A 20,341-nucleotide genomic window follows, 5' to 3' on the forward strand; every position below is an offset into this window, starting at 1 on the left:
GGGGGGGGGTACTAGGATGACATTAGACTGCACAACTCCTCTCTGGGGGAGAAGGGGGGGGGGGGGGTACTAGGATGACATTAGACTGTACAACTCCTCACTGGGGGAGGGGGGGGGGTACTAGGATGACATTAGACAGTACAACTCCTCTCTGGGGGAGAAGGGGGGGGGGGGTACTAGGATGACATTAGACAGTACAACTCCTCTCTGGGGAGAAGGGGGGGGGGGTACTAGGATGACATTAGACTGTACAACTCCTCTCTGGGGGAGGAGGGGGGGGTACTAGGATGACATTAGACTGTACAACTCTTCTCTGGAGGGGAGGGGGGGGGGGTACTAGGATGACATTAGACAGTACAATTCCTCTCTGGAGGGGAGGGGGGGGGGTACTAGGATGACATTAGACTGTACAACTCCTCACTGGGGGAGGGGGGGGGGGGGTACTAGGATGACATTAGACAGTACAACTCCTCTCTGGGGGAGAAGGGGGGGGGGGGTACTAGCATGACATTAGACAGTACAACTCCTCTCTGGGGGAGAAGGGGGGGGGGGTACTAGGATGACATTAGACAGTACAACTCCTCTCTGGGGGAGAAGGGGGGGGGGGGTACTAGGATGACAGGGGATGCAAAACAATAACAGTACAATACTTTTTCATAACGTGGTCACTACTGCCTAGTTTCTCTTGTTATATTCTTATTTTACTGTTATATTTTTATTCTCAATGTTGCTTTTTTTTTTATTCTATTGTAATATTTTTCTATTTTGTTTACATTTATTCCCCCGTTATTTACTTTTTACTTTTTACAATTTTGTACACTGCTGCTGGAAATTTAATTTTCCTGAGGGACCTCTCCTGAAGGAATCAATAAAGTACTATCTATCTATCTATCTATCTATCTATCTATCTATCTATCTATCTATCTATCTATCTATCTATCTATCTATCTATCTATCTATCTATATACGACACTAATATTATATTAGTAAATTTGTTATTAATGTAATATATGATACTAATAGGAGTTATATTCATATATTAGTAATATTGATATTAATGTTGTATACATCATCAGTTTAACATGAGCGTCCTTCTCAGTCACCACATTCCTAATTTATCCAGCACCTTGGAAATTTTGTCATACAAAAAATATTGCCTATAAACATGATTTGAAAAAAATATATATTACATATATTTGCAATATTTACATTATAACCATTTTCTTTGTTTTATTAAAGAGGATTTCTATAGTAGTAGTATATATTTTCTCTCATTTAACATTTTTTCTATTCTTTTTTTTTCGATCTTATTATCGTTATTATTATTATTGTAATCATCACTAGTAATCTTGTCTGTAAATTCATATTGCAGGTGTATTATACTTACTTGTTGTTGTCCAACAATATGATAAATATCAATACAATCCAAATGGCTGTAAACATAATGACAGTAGTTATATCATATTATTGTATATAATTAACGTATTTGAGTGTTAGTAAAGCACACTGCTCTTGTTCTTTATTGAAGAAGTGTATAGTTTCTATCTTTATTTATTTTACTGCAAACATTCTGCACTAAAATGCTCTCCTTTGTCTCTCTCCTCCGCAGAGTGTCATGGAACCACTTGGAGTCCTTCTCTGCTTAATTCCACCATGGAAGGAACCAACTACAAGAATATCCTAACCTCCTTGACTCAGGTAAGACAAATAAACTTGTTACAAAAGCAACATATTACAGGCTTAGTGCATGTTCTAATTGACAAAAGACACATCTGTTGTCGCCAATTGATGATTTATTTGTTTAAAAAAATATTAAATTAAGCTTAGGTTGACCCTTTAGAAAAATAAAGATATAGCATTTGCATTCAAGTTCATTCTCCAGGTGTTCCTAGACGACTGCAATGCAAAACTAAACATCAGCAAGTAGAAAATATGTACAATCACATGTTCAAATAAATAGAATATCACAAGGGCTGGATGACATGTTTGACATAATAAATATAATATCATATAGTCCAGTTAGGAAACCTTTTCCACATTCTTCTGCGTAAACATCTTCTATTTTGAAGATAATATGTCCAGCCTCACCTCCTTTTTCCTGCAAGCAAACACAAATCAAAGTAAGTTGAGAAAAAAGCAAACAAAAGGGGGAAATGTGGCAGTGCTGCGTGCATACATCCACAGGGGGGCGCTCTTCCCTCACTGCAATGAATAGAGTCTCAGCAGGTAAACAATCAAACTCAACTTACTTCCAAAATACATGAAAACAAGTTCAACCCTTAAAGACCAAAACGCTTCAAGTGTCCAACAAGCAGATGTCATTCAAACACTTTTGTTTACTTATTTATTTGACCAATTGTACACTGCAAAAAGTGACATCTAAGTAAGATGAAATATGTCAAATAAGGCTGATATTTGCTTATTTTCTGTCTAATAAGATCATTCTTCTCACTAAGCAGATTTGATGTTAGAGTGTTTTACTTGTTTTAAGTGTTTTGCTCCTAAATGATGTCAGTAAGATATTACAGCTTGTTGCTGAGATTTGATGAGCTATATTGAGTAAAACATGCTTGAAACTAGAATATCAAGTGTTGCAAAGCTGTGTCATCAACACTCACAAGTAGAAAACTACTTTTTTTAAAGTCATCATTTCTTATTTCAAGCATGAAAAAACAACTCATGACAAATGGACTTTGCTGTTTTATTTTCAATGAAACAATAGAAAATATGTACTCATATAGTAGTACAGTTGGCACAGTACAGTAAACTGACAGTTAATATTTAACATTTGACATTTCTAACAATTTTGAACAGAAATAGTTCATGCACATTCAGATAAATTCTTCAAAATTACAATAGAAAAACGTTTGTCCGGGGGCCAGGTTGTAAATATGCGCACTAATTGACTGAAAGAGCACGCACTTGACGCGATGATGTCATGTTATCCATGGAAAAATGCATTTTTAGACAATATGATTAGCCTGAGCGGCTAGGAGACCCCGAGAGTAACTTGCCTTGTTGCCTTTCCATTAAGAACAATAAATTAGTTTTTAGTATAAGTTTGCTGGTTTCAAGAAATGTAATGCCGAGCACATATCATTATGTCAAGATAATGGCACTAGCATTTACTTCATTTAAGAATATTTTTCAACATATTGAGCAAAAAGGTCCCTTTTTTTTCTACCAAGAAAAGTGCACTTGTTATTAGTGAGAATATACTTATTTTAAGCTATTTTGGGGTTCATTGAGGTTAGCTCATTTGACTTGTTTTGGAAAGTCTTGACAAGCCACATGTTCTTGTTCTATTGGCAGATAATTTTGCTTAGTTCAAATAAAATACCCCTCATTTTTTGTATTTTTAAAATTCTTTTTGAACACTGACTTTCTGCAGTGTATCCACTCACACAACTATTTTATAGTTCATTATAATAATGTTAACTGTAAGTTAATGTCTCTACACCACACTCATTAGATCCAATACAAGAGCTGTATCACAAAAAATGATGCTGACATTTCCAAAAGTGTCCAATTAATTGTGTTGTATAGTAAACAACTCTCAGTACGGTAAACAAACTACAAGCACAATAATCAACACATGACCTCTGGGTTGTGTTCAAAAAACCTTGTGAGACATGCTGGCGTCGTGTGGCCCTAAACAAGATTTGCTTTTTATAATAATAATAATAATAATAGATTTTATTTGTAAAAAGCACTTTACATTGAGTAAACAACCTCAAAGTGCTACAGTGTATTAAAAAAAATAAAAATAAAAATAAAAACTAGAACAGCAAAATATCTAAAACTAGTATGCATATATCTAAAAAAAAAAAAAGGCTTTTTTAAAAAGAAGGGTTTTTAAGCCTTTTTTAAAAAGCATCCACAGTCTGTGGTGCCCTCAGGTGGTCAGGGAGAGCGTTCCACAGACTGGGAGCGGCGGAGCAGAAAGCCCAGTCTCCCATTGTTCGTAGCTTTGTCCTCGGAGGTTGGAGGAGGTTAGCCTGTAGTGTCGTGTGGAGGATTTGGGGGTGAGTAGTTCTTTGAGGTAGAGGGGGGCATTTCCATGGAGGCACTGGTGGGTTAGTAGGGAGACTTTGAATTCAATCCTGAGTGGAACAGGAAGCCAGTGAAGGGATTTGAGAGTTGGTGTGATATGGTCATATTTCCACACTCTGATCAGGATCCTAGCAGCATTATTTCTGGCCCCCTTTTGGTGTTATTGACGTATTATTGGACTCTGACACACTCTCAGTATGTTAACCTGAACTCTTGGCTTCATTTTGGTTGAAACAAGCTTTTTAAAACACATGCCTCAAGTTCTTTTTGGATCTGGCAATAACTCGAATAAGATGTTTGATTTTTACACCTCCAGTATGAAGACGATGTGATTGTAGACCACTTCTCTCTGCACGTGCCAGTCTCTCCAATGCAGGCCTGGGCAATTGTTTTGATTCAGGGGCCAAATTTAGAGAAAAAAAATGTGTCCAGGGGCCGGTATATCTATGTTTAGGAACACTAATACAAAACCTCACAATAATGTCTGATTGAATGCTACAAACGCTATGACAGACCGCCTTAAAAAACAGAATTGAATTTTGTATTTTTTTACTGAATGAGACACCCAGAATGTACATGAAAATAAAGAATGTGGGATTTACACTAGCGTTCAAAAGTTTGGGGTCACATGTAAATGTCCTTATTTTTGAAGGAAAAGCACTGTACTTTTCAATGAAGATAACTTGAAACTAGTCTTAACTTGAAAGAAATACACTCTATACATTGCTAATGTGGTAAATGACTATTCTAGCTGCTTTTTGGTGCAATATCTACATAGGTGTATAGAGGCCCATTTCCAGCAACTATCACTCCAGTGTTCTAATGGTACAATGTGTTTGCTCATTGGCTCAGAAGGCTAATTGATGATTAGAAAAGCCTTGTGCAATCATGTTCACACATCTGAAAACACTTTAGCTCGTTACAGAAGCTACAAAACTGACCTTCCTTTGAGCAGATCGACTTTCTGGAGCATCACATTTGTGGGCTCAATTAAACGCTCAAAATGGCCAGAAAAACAGAACTTTCATCTGAAACTCGACAGTCTATTCTTGTTCTTAGAAATGAAGGCTATTCCACTAAATTGTTTGGGTGACCCCAAACTTTTGAACGGTAGTGTACATTATTAACTATGAAGGATAAAACATTAAATATTGACAACATATGAACATCACACCCCCTTTTGATCGACATATTTTGCAACAAAAATGCAACAGTGAAATATTAATGCAAAGGGTAAAAAAAAAAAAAACACCTAAAATCTGATATATATGATATATCAGATCTCCTTCCACGTCTGTCCCTGACACCCGCATTTCACACTCTGTGGAAACGCTCCCCACCCACACTGCTTGGTACCTCGTCTGAGCTGCTGTGACTTACATTACCATAGTAACTAATTACATGACCATATTAACTATCTAAATGACTGTAGTAACTTATTAGATGACCATAGTAACTAATTAGATGACTGTAGTAACTTATTAGATGACCATAGTAACTAATTAGATGACCATGGTCACTAATTAGATGACCATAGTAACTAATTAGATGACTGTAATAACTTATTAGATGACCATAGTAACTAATTAGATGACTGTAGTAACTTATTAGATGACCATAGTAACTAATTAGATGACTGTAGTAACTTATTAGATGACCATAGTAACTAATTAGATGACTGTAGTAACTTATTAGATGACCATAGTAACTAATTAGATGACTGTAGTAACTTATTAGATGACCATAGTAACTAATTAGATGACTGTAGTAACTTATTAGATGACCATAGTAACTCATTAGATGACCATGGTCACTAATTAGATGACCATAGTAACTAATTAGATGACCATAGTAACTAATTAGATGACCGTAGTAACTTATTAGATGACCATAGTAACTAATTAGATGACCATAGTAACTCATTAGATGACTGTAGTAACTTATTAGATGACCATAGTAACTAATTAGATGACCATGGTCACTAATTAGATGACCGTATTAACTAATTAGATGACCGTAGTAACTAATTAGATGACCGTAGTAACTTATTAGATGACCATAGTAACTAATTAGATGACCATATTAACTAATTAGATGACCGTAGTAACTTATTAGATGACCATAGTAACTAATTAGATGACCATGGTCACTAATTAGATGACCGTATTAACTAATTAGATGACCGTAGTAACTAATTAGATGACCGTAGTAACTTATTAGATGACCATAGTAACTAATTAGATGACCGTAGTAACTAATTAGATGACCGTAGTAACTTATTAGATGACCATAGTAACTAATTAGATGACCATATTAACTAATTAGCTGACCGTAGTAACTTATTAGATGACCATAGTAACTAATTAGATGACCATGGTCACTAATTAGATGACCGTATTAACTAATTAGATGACCGTAGTAACTAATTAGTTGACCGTAGTAACTAATTAGATGACCGTAGTAACTTATTAGATGACCATAGTAACTAATTAGATGACCGTAGTAACTAATTAGATGACCGTAGTAACTTATTAGATGACCATAGTAACTAATTAGATGACCGTAGTAACTAATTAGATGACCGTAGTAACTTATTAGATGACCATAGTAACTAATTAGATGACCATATTAACTAATTAGATGACCGTAGTAACTTACTAGATGACCATAGTAACTAATTAGATGACCATGGTCACTAATTAGATGAGCATAGTAACTAATTAGATGACCGTAGTAACTAATTAGATGACCGTAGTAACTAATTAGATGACCGTAGTAACTTATTAGATGACCGTAGTAACTTATTAGATGACCGTAGTAACTAATTAGATGACCGTAGTAACTTATTAGATGACCGTAGTAACTAATTAGATGACCATAGTAACTTATTAGATGACCATAGTAACTAATTAGATGACCATATTAACTAATTAGATGACCGTAGTAACTTATTAGATGACCATAGTAACTAATTAGATGACCATGGTCACTAATTAGATGAGCATAGTAACTTATTAGATGACCATAGTAACTAATTAGATGACCGTATTAACTAATTAGATGACCGTAGTAACTAATTAGATGACCGTAGTAACTAATTAGATGACCGTAGTAACTTATTAGATGACCATAGTAACTAATTAGATGACCGTAGTAACTTATTAGATGACCATAGTAACTAATTAGATGACCGTAGTAACTAATTAGATGACCGTAGTAACTTATTAGATGACCATAGTAACTAATTAGATGACCATGGTCACTAATTAGATGACCGTATTAACTAATTAGATGACCGTAGTAACTAATTAGATGACCGTAGTAACTAATTAGATGACCGTAGTAACTAATTAGATGACCGTAGTAACTTATTAGATGACCATAGTAACTAATTAGATGACCATATTAACTAATTAGATGACCGTAGTAACTTATTAGATGACCATAGTAACTAATTAGATGACCATGGTAACTAATTAGATGAGCATAGTAACTAATTAGATGACCATGGTCACTAATTAGATGACCGTAGTAACTAATTAGATGACCGTAGTAACTAATTAGATGACCGTATTAACTAATTAGATGACCGTAGTAACTAATTAGATGACCGTAGTAACTTATTAGATGACCATAGTAACTAATTAGATGACCGTAGTAACTTATTAGATGACCATAGTAACTAATTAGATGACCATAGTAACTAATTAGATGACCGTAGTAACTTATTACATGACCATAGTAACTAATTAGATGACCATATTAACCAATTAGATGACCGTAGTAACTTATTAGATGACCATGGTCACTAATTAGATGAGCATGGTAACTAATTAGATGACCATAGTAACTAATTAGATGACCATGGTCACTAATTAGATGACCATGGTCACTAATTAGATGAGCATAGTAACTAGTATATGATGCAGATTCCAAGCATTGAAAGACTTAGTATAGTTGAAGACTTATGGTCATTATAAAAGATGAGTGCACATCATAATGGCAGCTACACTTTACATCTTAAACATCTAAATAAATGACTTGGGAATGTCCGGCGGGCCAGATTGAAAATCTTAACGGGCCGCATGTGGCCCCCGGGCCTTCATTTGCCCAGATCTGCTCTAATGTCATCACCCATAAGCCCAGTAGGTGGCGCACTCCCACAATATGTTTACATGTCATAGCCTTGTTTCATCAATACTGTTTGAAGCAGTCTGTGATGAGGTGGCGACTTGTCCCAGGGTGTACCCTGCCTACTGCCCGAATGCAGCTGAGATAGGCTCCAGCGACCCCAAAAGAGGGACAAGCGGTAGAAAGTGGATGAATGGATGTTTGAACCAGTGACCAGAGTAAAACAACTTGCACTGAGCCTAGTCTATAAAATCCACTACACCTTCCTGATACCGAAATACATGTCAAACTACTTCCTTAACGTAAATGACCGCCATAACCACAACACCAGGGGGAGCTCCACTAACCACGTTAAACCCAGATTCCGAACTAACAAAGGTCTTAACTCATTCTCTTTCTATGCCACATCAATGTGGAATGCACTCCCAACAGGTGTAAAAGAAAGGGCATCTCTATCCTCCTTCAAAACCACAATTAAACAAAACCTCCAGGCAACTTCAACCCTAAACTAACACCCTCACCCAAACCATTGATTGATTGATTGAGACTGTTATTAGTAGGTTGCACAGTGAAGTACATATTCCGTACAATTGACCACTAAATGGTAACACCCCAATAAGTTTTTCAACTTGTTTAAGTCGGGGTCCACTTAAATTGATTCATGATACAGATATATACTATCATATATACTATCATCATAATACAGTCATCACATAAGATAATCACATTGAATTATTTACATTATTTACAATCAGGGGTGTGGAGGGGGGTGGGGGGGGGGTATGGACATCAAGTAGTGGACATAGAGAGAGAGAGAGAGAGAGAGAGAGAGAGACAGAGAGAGAGAGAGAGGGAGAGAGAGAGAGAGAGATCAGAAGGCATAAGAAAAAGTATCTGCATTTGATTGTTTACATTTGATTATTAGCAATCCGGGGAGGGTGTTAGTTTAGGGTTGTAGCTCCCTGGAGGTGAACTTTTATTGCGGTTTTGAAGGAGGATAGAGATGCCCTTTCTTTTACACCTGTTGGGAGTGCATTCCACATTGATGTGGCATAGAAAGAGAATGAGTTAAGACCTTTGTTAGATCGGAATCTGGGTTTAACGTGGTTAGTGGAGCTCCCCCTGGTGTTGTGGTTATGGCGGTCATTTACGTTAAGGAAGTAGTTTGACATGTACTTCGGTATCAGGGAGGTGTAGCGGATTTTATAGACTAGGCTCAGTGCAAGTTGTTCAACTCTGTCCTCCACCTTGAGCCAGCCCACTTTGGAGAAGTGGGTAGGAGTGATGTGTGATCTGGGGTGGAGGTCTAGAAGTAATCTGACTAGCTTGTTCTGGGATGTTTAGATTTGAGGGTTTTGGAGGTGCTAGGGTACCAGGAGGTGCATGCGTAATCGAAAAAGGGTTGAACGAGAGTTCCCGCCAGAATCCTCAAGGTGCTTTTGTTGACCAGAGAGGAAATTCTGTAGAGAAATCTCGTTCGTTGGTTGACCTTTTTGATTACCTTGGTTGCCATTTTATCACAGGAAAGGTTAGCCTCTAGAATGGAACCTAGGTAGGTGACCTCATCTTTCCAGGTGGTAACAATGTCACCCACTTAAGTTATTGACTTTCTTAAGGTTGATGTGGGACCCAAACAGGATGGGTCCCACCTTCCCGGATTGTAAATAATCAAATGTAAATAATCAAATGTATAAACTTGTTCTTATGCTTTCTGAGCTCACTATGTTCTCGGCTGGCTGTACATATCCTACCAAGTCACACCTACACTGTTTCAATGTCCATTTCTCTGATGATGCAATTGTTGATGACTGAAGTGTTGATATCAACCAAACCTAACCCCCCCCCCCCCATGACATATATACATGATGTAAGTGTATATGTAAGTGTATATGTCATGTAGTAACATTCATAATAACATGTCATATATACATGATGTAAGTATATATGTCATGTAGTAACATTCATAATAACATGTAATATATACATGATGTAAGTATATATGTTGTGTAGTAACATTCATAATAACATGTCATATATACATGATGTAAGTATATATGTCATGTAGTAACATTCATAATAACATGTAATATATACATGATGTAAGTATATATGTCATGTAGTAACATTCATAATAACATGTCATATATACATGATGTAAGTACATATGTCATGTAGTAACATTCATAATAACATGTCATATATACATGATGTAAGTATATATGTCATGTAGTAACATTCATAATAACATGTAATATATACATGATGTAAGTATATATGCCATGTAGTAACATTCATAATAACATGTAATATATACATGATGTAAGTATATATGTCATGTAGTAACATTTATAATAACATGTAATATATACATGATGTAAGTATATATGTCATGTAGTAACATTTATAATAACATGTCATATATACATGATGTAAGTATATATGTCATGTAGTAACATTCATAATAACATGTCATATATACATGATGTAAGTATATATGTCATGTAGTAACATTCATAATAACATGTCATATATACATGATGTAAGTATATATGTCATGTAGTAACATTCATAATAACATGTAATATATACATGATGTAAGTATATATGCCATGTAGTAACATTCATAATAACATGTAATTTATACATGATGTAAGTATATATGTCATGTAGTAACATTTATAATAACATGTAATATATACATGATGTAAGTATATATGTCATGTAGTAACATTTATAATAACATGTCATATATACATGATGTAAGTATATATGTCATGTAGTAACATTCATAATAACATGTCATATATACATGATGTAAGTATATATGTCATGTAGTAACATTCATAATAACATGTCATATATACATGATGTAAGTATATATGTCATGTAGTAACATTCATAATAACATGTAATATATACATGATGTAAGTATATATGTCATGTAGTAACATTCATAATAACATGTAATATATACATGATGTAAGTATATATGTCATGTAGTAACATTCATAATAACATGTAATATATACATGATGTAAGTATATATGTCATGTAGTAACATTCATAATAACATGTAATATATACATGATGTAAGTATATATGTCATGTAGTAACATTCATAATAACATGTCATATATACATGATGTAAGTATATATGTCATGTAGTAACATTCATAATAACATGTCATATATACATGATGTAAGTATATATGTCATGTAGTAACATTCATAATAACATGTAATATATACATGATGTAAGTATATATGTCATGTAGTAACATTCATAATAACATGTAATATATACATGATGTAAGTATATATGTCATGTAGTAACATTCATAATAACATGTCATATATACATGATGTAAGTATATATGTCATGTAGTAACATTCATAATAACATGTAATATATACATGATGTAAGTATACATGTCATGTAATAACATTCATAATAACATGTCATATATACATGATGTAAGTATATATGTCATGTAGTAACATTCATAATAACATGTAATATATACATGATGTAAGTATATATGTTATGTAGTAATGTAATAATTTAATATTTACATATTTTGATCATTTTAAGAATACGCGGCACATTAATTTAAAAAACGCATCGCAACGTTTGCTTTTTTTGTCAACATGACTGATTATTAATCACTGCAGACTTCATGAGAGCCAACAAACATAATAAAACATCACTTACTGTACAATGTTTGCTGTCATTAGCATGCAGACTGCTAGGATTTTCACATATTCTCATTTAGATGAAGAATTTCTCATAATCCTCACAAATAGACGGGTGTTGGAGGGGAGGGGGGGGGGGGAGGGGGGCGGGTGACACGAGTTATTTTCATGTCGTTCTCGCCACTCCCAGGTCCTAAATGGCTGTGAACGTGTCCCAACTTGTTGGATTATATGACAGCCACCTTCTGTCCAGGTGAGATGTATGATTTATGATCTAGAATAAATTTACAGGGAGCAGGGAAGCGAGGAAGCAGCAGACCCCTCCATGATGTAGACATAGACACACAGGAAGTGATCACAGCACCGCTATAAATAGTTTGTCTGTGTTAGCACTTATAATAATAATTATAATACACTAATACTTGTTAATATTTATAATAACATCATTAATACTTGTTAATATTTATAGTAATATCATTAATACTTGTTAATATTTATAATAATATTATCACTAATACTTGTTAATATTTATAATAACATTACCACTGATACTTGTTAATATGTATAATAACAATATCACTGATACTTGTTAATATTTATAATAACAATATCACTAATACTTGTTAATAATAATAATAGCAATATCACTAATACTTGTTAATATTTATAATAACTATACGACTAATACTTGTTAATATTTATAATAACAACATGACTAATACTTGTTAATATTTATAATAACAATATCACTAATACTTGTTAATATTTATAATAACTATCACTAATAGTAGTTAATATTTATAATAACAATATCGCTGATACTTGTTAATATTTATAGTAACAATGTCACTAATACTAGTTAATATTTATAATAACAATATCATTACTACTTGTTAATATTTATAATAACAATATCCATAATATTTGTTAATATTTATAATAATATCATTAATACTAGTTAATATTTATAATAACAATATCACTAATACTAGTTAATATTTATAATAACAATAATAACAATAATTAATACTTGTTAATATTTATAATAACAATAGGCAACGATCCAAAAAAATGTGCAGTTCCGGGCCTTGATCTTGTGGCCCTAAAGGACTGCATAGAGTGTTCATGCAACAGGGCGGCCCTAGCTAGCATCCATCCATTTTTCTACCACTTTTCTATCCCTCTCGGGATGAAGGAGTAGCTGGAGCCTATCCCAACTGCTTTTGGGCAGAAGGCGGGGTAGACCCTGGACAGGTAGCCACTTCAGAAGCCAAACGTCTAAACATCGTATTGTTACAGTAGGTGTTTTGTATTGAGCCGTGTGAGACATTTCAAGTCCATAGACTTACCCCGGATTTCCACAGGATGCAAAACGTCTGCGGAACATCATCAACACGGCGGCGGACTTTGTCCGTTTTTATTTAAGTTAATGTGTCTGTCTGTTCTGCATCCCTGCGCTAAACACATGCACGGCTTCTATTTTTGCCGGTGGCCCTAAAACGGCGGTTCAATTGAGCTAAAATCTGCTGGTGTTGGACAGGAAGTCACGCACAAAGACAAAATAAATGATCCGGTTTACTTTCAAAACAAAATAGTCCATCTTCACAGTGAATTGTATTTCACATTTTGAAAGGTCTTAATAGGCGGGCACGGACATGAAGTCAACTTGTCAAAGGTTTTCACCTTATTGACCCAAAAGCTAAGTGCGGAAAGGGGGTCCTGTGTCAAATGCCAGCTGATACGGGGGTGTGGTTGGTAGGAGACGCGTGTGGACAACGCTCGCCTTCGGTCTTGATGGACGGCAAAGCTCGAGACGTTCTGCAGTGTTTACTTTATCACATGATTATGCGCCGATAGGGGTGTAACGGTACGTGTATTTGTATTGAACCGTTTCGGTACGGGGGTTTCGGTTCAGTTCGGAGGTGTACCGAACGAGTTTCCACACGAACATATTAAGTAGCCGCCTCCGCTTCCTTCTGCCTGTCTCTGTCAGTCCTGCACCCAGCATTGTCACACCCACACAACCATCTGATTGGTTACAAACAGAGCGGTAACAGCCAATCAGCAGTGCGTATTCAGAGCGCATGTAGTCAGTGCTTAGCGTTTAGCAGGTAATCATCAGGCGGCGGACTCTCCCCAAATGATAATAAACACCTCCCAGTCAACTACTAGTAACATCACTATGAGCCCGTTGACCTTCTAGAAATATAAAAGGCAGCTCAGCTCGCTCGCAGTCCTGGCTTGAGGTGAAGGCTAATTCGCTTTTAGCGTAACGTTAGCTCATTTTGCGGTGTGTGTGTGTGTTACGGACAGCAAAGCCCTGTCTGTCTGATATTTCACTTGACCTTTTTCTGTGTTGATTGAGCTGTGTTGAAGCAGCAAAGAAGGACATTATGTTAAATGAAGAGTTTCTGTCTCTGATAGTTGATATAATAATGTAAGTGCATCATTAAGCCTACATGAACTCTGTGGTGTTCAGGGATGAATAGTCTCTCCTATTGCTATTGTACTATTTTTTCAGCTATAGTTACATGAATCATTAGTAATGCAGCAGCCTAGTTTTGAATGGCAGGGTCCCTGCTATCACATGTTGATAATAATATAACATTTACATCATAAAAATCAACTACAGGCTTCCCAAATGCTGTAATAAATTAAGCATGATGAGTTGACTTGAAACTATGTAATGTTGCACTTTTTATATGTAGAAGAAAAGTTTTGTCATTTTATTTAATGTGAGCAACAACTTGAGGCAGTTTAATGTTGATTAACGCGGGCAGAATTATTATAGTGTTCCCAATGTTAAAAGGATAAAGCCATTGTTTACAAATTTGGTAAATAAATAACCAAAAAATTTATATTTTGTTGTTTTCTTACTGTATACCGAAAATGAACCAAACCGTGACCTCTAAACCGAGGTACGTACCGAACCGACATTTTTGTGTACCGTTACAACCATATAAGTCTGCACTTTTTCGCTGCACGGCGGAGCAGTAGGCATTGCCAGACAACAGACGGTGGTGCCGTTTCCTGGCGGTTATGTTTCGCTGGCGTTCCGCATCCTGTGGAAACCACGGGTTATTGCTTAAGGCTTATGGGTAACCCGCTGATGTCGCCATTGGGGAAAGGTCACTGGTGTGGGGCACATTCCAAATGAATGGAGAAGCAGAAGTATGACAAGATTGTTTCATGAATATCTCTGCAATGCTTTAAATTCACACTTTCGGGAGCAGGTACCAGTTTGAATCAGTGCCACTGTGTTTTGATTGATTGATTGAACCTTTTATTAGTAGGTTGCACAGTACAGTACATATTCCGTACAATTTACCACTAAATGGTAACACCCCAATAAGTTTTTCAACTTGTTTAAGTCGGGGTCCACGTTAATGGTGTGGTGTATTAGTCTGAAAAACAAGGGCACAGGCAACACAATGGGGACGGAAGTTTTGTACAAACTGTCCTCCTTTAGTGTGCAGGGGCTCAAAGGAGAGGAGTTAGGACAATTTCCCTTGTGGATCAATAAAGTTTGTCTAAGTTAGTTTACAGTTGCCTGTAACCTACTCAGAGTGTCCGCCCTGAGACGGGCTTAGCTGCTTACGTGCAGTGATTTCTCCACATTCTCTGAACCCTTTGATGATATTACGGAGCGTAGATGGTGAAATCCCTACATTCCTTGCATTAGCTGCTTGAGAAAGGTTTTTCTTAAACTGTTCAACAATTTGCTCAGGCATTTGTTGACAAAGTGGTGACCCTCGCCTAGGGATGATACTCGAAACCGGTTTTCCCGATTGTTTGATAAGAAAAGAACCGAGTCCTCGGACTCGAATCCCTTTTTGAGAACCGGTACCCGTTATCGAGACCACTATAGTAAAGGAAAAGAGTTGATTCTTTATTCGAATCCCGTCCCGACCAGAAATGCTCCGTGGGACATCACAAGAAATGACGTCACGTAGCTCAGTCATTAGGCGCAGATAGCGAAAGCAAGAAAACAATGGACGGGAAAAAGCGCTCCAAGGTGTAATAAAGTTCAAAACAAAAGGTATAATCCATCGAATAACTTTACTGAGATTTGAGCAGGGTACAAACACATGACCAACACTTTTACGACCAACCGGAAACATAGCAACGCACCTCCTTTACGGCAGCTGTCGCAACGTTCTTAAAACAACCGCAGCACATACATATATATACAACATATCTCCCTTTTTTAACTTTTGTTTTTCTTTCGTTGTAAACAAAACAAAATCACACTGTAGATGTGTTGTCTGTCTAATTATAAATAATGCAGACGAGGCGTGTTGGCTGAGTTCTTGACGTTTACTTTCACAGCGTGGCTACATGCAACACTTTTCGGGGCTACCGCGCATGCTCGTAACTCCCGTTGCATGCTGGGTAGTGTAGTTGTTATATTCCCTAGCTCATAACATCACATCTTTCCCCCTATAAAGAAATAATGTTAACTCAATACAGTGTATTTCTTTTTTTAGCTTTAACTTTTCATTTTTTAGCATTGCAACCACATTTGCAAACAACTTTTCTCTTCATAGAATTTTCTTTCAATAAAGAAATAAAGTGCAAAAATGTCAAAGCATCATAACAGTTATGTTCCAATAGCAGCAGAAGTGCACTTTTTGGAAAGCTGTATTATTTTCAGTTTTGTGCCCAAGGGACTGATTTTATTTAACACTATATTATTATTTATACACCTATAGTGATCACAGAGACAGGTTGTTTTTGTGTTACTGTATATATTTGTTTCTCTGAAAAATCCCACTTAATATACTTTGGGTAACAACAGTCAATATTTATTTATTTTATTTTATTTTATTTTTTTAGGTGGGTAACAGTCAATATTTATTTAGTTATTAGATTTAATTTTTTTATTATATATTAAAAGTGAGCTTTTGTTAAACCAAATATTGTGTGTTTTTTTCCATATACAACAACCTATCTGGACTCCATAAGAGAATCGATAAGGAATCGGTTCGATAAGAGGATTCGATAATAGACTCAAACTCGATAATTCCTTATCAAACATCATCCCTACCCTCGCCCCATCCTTGTTTGTGAATGACTGAGCATTTCATGGAATCTACTTTTATACCCAATCATGGCACCCGCCTGTTCCCAATTAGCCTGTTCACCTGTGGGATGTTCCAAATAAGTGTTTGATGAGCATTCCTCAACTTTATCAGTATTTATTGCCACCTTTCCCAACTTCTTTGTCACGTGTTGCTGCCATCAAATTCTAAAGTTAATGATTATTTGCAACAAAAAAAAATGTTTATCAGTTTGAACATCAAATATGTTGTCTTTGTAGCATATTCAACTGAATATGGCTTTAAAATGATTTGCAAATCATTGTATTCTGTTTATATTTACATCTAACACAATTTCCCAACTCATATAACAACAGGTGCGTGACTCAAAACGTGAAACAGGTGTGTGACATGACAGGTGAAAACTAATGGGTTGCTATGGAAACAAAACAAGGGAGTGAACAACCAGGAACTAAGAAAGTGTCCAAAAAACAAACAGCACATGGCCAAACAAAAACATGATCAACACAGACATGACAAAAACATCAAATAGTTTTCTCCTTCGCTGTATACTTCTAGTGTGGGGACAAGTGTCTCCAATATTGTCCACACCTGTCTCCATCTAAACACAGCAGCGTTCTCTTAAACGCACGGCGGGAAGCGAGGGAAAATTACCTTAAACCAAGCGCTTGGCTCTGTTTAATCCGAGGGGAAATCTCCGGAGCAAAGTCTGTGTCCTTAGTCCGCCACGATTATTAAGCCAAACAACGCTAGTGCGCATGCGCCTGACTTCGTGTTGTATAAGACGGTTTTTCGTTAATTAAAAAATTAAACGGTATTACTAACCGTCTGGAATTTTATCACAGATTATCACTATACTGTTTACTGTTACATCCCTCGTCCATTATTAAGTAAAAAGTCAAGGGCGGTCACGGCATGTTCTTGCCGCAAACGTTCTTCACATTTTTCAGGGCTTACGGCGAATGACGTGGTTAAACTCGAGCCCTGGCTAAACAGCACCAGCAGGACTAAAAAGTGGGCTTTAACTGTGGATTTCACGGAAGGACTTTGACTGCTTGACCAAATGTGCGTGCCTCTTGCAACAGGAAACCGGAACCGGCTGTCCAGAGTCGGGACCCGGGGTTGACCGCTCGCCTGTGCATCCGTTGGGGACATCTCTGCGCTGCCGACCCGTCTCCGCTCATGATGGTCTCTTGCTGGCCTCACTATGGACTGGACTCTCACTATCATGTTAGATCCACTATGGACTGGATTTTCACAATATTATGCTAGACTCACTCGACATCCATTGCATCCGTTCTCCCCTAGAGGGTGGGGGTCACCCACATCTGCGGTCCTCTCCAAGGTTTCTCATAGTCATTCACATTGACATCACACTGGGTTGTGAGTTTTTCCTTGCCCTTCTGTGGGATCTGAACCGAGGATGTCGTTGTGGCTTGTGCAGCCCTTTGAGACACTTGTGATTCAGGGCTATATAAATAAACATTGATTGATTGATTGATATGGAAACGGGGTTTGTAGATTGCAACTGGACTCTTGGTTGTTTTCCAAGAAAATTGTCCTCTCATCCGAGTTTCCTACATTTTCAATACAACTCTTGTGTGGTTAGTACATCCTCTGGAGAACTAGCATCCTCTGCAGTTGATTTTGATATTTCTTTTTTCACATTTTGATAAGAAATTGCTGTTATGCAAAACACTAATGGTTCTCAAGACGATAGATCATAAATGCAAGTTGTTAGTACATAACCCTCAACTTACCGTCTGGGCGTCCTTTCATACGTCCGTCAGCTTGCCACTGTATATCTCCATCTGGGTATTGCTCGGGCATGTCAGACTCTCCAGGTCCTCCTCATGATAGGAATCTGTTTTGCACAGAGAATGCTCGCTTCGACTTAAAGCAAATTCCCCAGAAGACGTCTGCGGCTGTCCACAAGTCACGTGAACGTATTGCATGTTGTTGTCCTGGTCGTTCTCTCGGTGGTAGAAGTAGTTAAAGTTAGACACGATGACGGGCACTGGCAAAGCTATGGTGAGGACCCCGGCGATGGCGCACAAGGAGCCGACAAATTTACCCCCGATGGTAGAAGGGCACATGTCTCCGTATCCCACCGTCGTCATGGTGACCACCGCCCACCAGAAAGCGTCAGGGATGCTTTTGAACCCTGACTCCGGGTCTTCTGCTTCTGCGAAATACACCGAACTGGAGAAGAGAACCACCCCGATAATGAGAAAGAATATTAGGAGGCCCAGCTCCCTGAGGCTGGCTTGAAGGGTTTGCCCAAGGATCTGAAGGCCCTTGGAGTGTCGGGAGAGCTTAAAGATCCTAAAAACCCGGACCAAGCGTATGACCCTGAGGATGGCCAAGGAGGCAGCTTGTTGGCTGCTGCCTTGGTGCTCAGCAAGGTCCAAGCCTAGGGTGATGAAGTACGGAGCAATGGCCACCACGTCAATGATGTTCATGATGTTCTTGAAGAACGCTGCCTTGCTGGGACATGACAAGAACCTCATGGTGAACTCAAAGGAGAACCACACGATGCAGAGTGTCTCAACAATAAAGAAGGGATCTGTGAAGGGACTTTGCACTTTTCCGTGTTGGCTGCCGTTGGTGTGAGTTTCGTGCATCTGCACGGGGATGTCTCTAAACTCTGGTAATGTCTCCAAGCAAAAAATGATGATGGATATCAGGATGACCATCACGGACACAATGGCAATGATCCTTGCGGGTCCTGAACTTTCCGGATACTCAAACAGCAACCACAGTTGTCTCTGGAACTCGCTCTTGGGAAGAGGTCGGTCATCCTCCTTCGTGAGACCCTCATCCTCTCGAAAAAGTTCGATAGTCTCCTCATCGAACTCATAGAACTTGATTTCCTCCAGGAAAATATCCACAGGGACACTCACCGGTCTCCGAAGCCTCCCCCCGGACTGGTAGTAGTATAAGACAGCATCAAAGCTTGGCCTGTTCCTGTCAAAGAAGTACTCGTTCCTTAGAGGGTCAAAGAAGCGTATCCTTTTGCGTGGATCCCCCAAGAGTGTGTTCGGGAAACGGGAGAGGGTCTTCAACTGTGTCTCGAAACGCAGGCCGGAGATGTTGATGACCACCCTCTCGCTGCACTCCTGCTCCTCCAAGTCGGCGGCATCTTGCAACAAAGAGGGAATGACCACGGTCTCGTTGCGGTTCTCCTGGGACACCACAGTCATCTTTCACCCCTCCTGAGGGTCGGCACTCACCTCCTGGGAGCCGCCTGAGATTCATGCAAAAGTCGGCAAAGGTCCCCCCCAACAAAGTGGTGCTGTTGTTGATTTACACGGTCCTTTTTTGTCCGATTACAGCCTGCCAGTGTCAGACCTTGCATAAGCTACACCAGTGGGCAGGGATGGCTATCATATTCACACCATTTT

General features: G+C 37.6%; 1 protein-coding gene across 1 annotated transcript; it reads right to left on the reverse strand.

Moving 5' to 3' along the window:
• Positions 1-1,972: 1,972 nt before the first annotated feature.
• LOC133658043 (shaker-related potassium channel tsha2-like) lies at positions 1,973-20,140 on the reverse strand. The gene is made up of 2 exons (XM_062059653.1): positions 18,698-20,140; positions 1,973-2,098 (listed from the first exon to the last, which is right to left on the reverse strand). Exon 1 carries the CDS (start codon positions 20,138-20,140, stop codon positions 18,713-18,715), a length of 1,428 nt encoding a protein of 475 aa, XP_061915637.1. The 3' UTR covers positions 1,973-2,098; positions 18,698-18,712.
• Between the last annotated feature and the right edge of the window lie 201 nt (positions 20,141-20,341).

The sequence above is a fragment of the Entelurus aequoreus genome, linkage group LG10, assembly GCF_033978785.1.
Source record: "Entelurus aequoreus isolate RoL-2023_Sb linkage group LG10, RoL_Eaeq_v1.1, whole genome shotgun sequence".
Lineage (NCBI taxonomy): Eukaryota > Metazoa > Chordata > Actinopteri > Syngnathiformes > Syngnathidae > Entelurus > Entelurus aequoreus.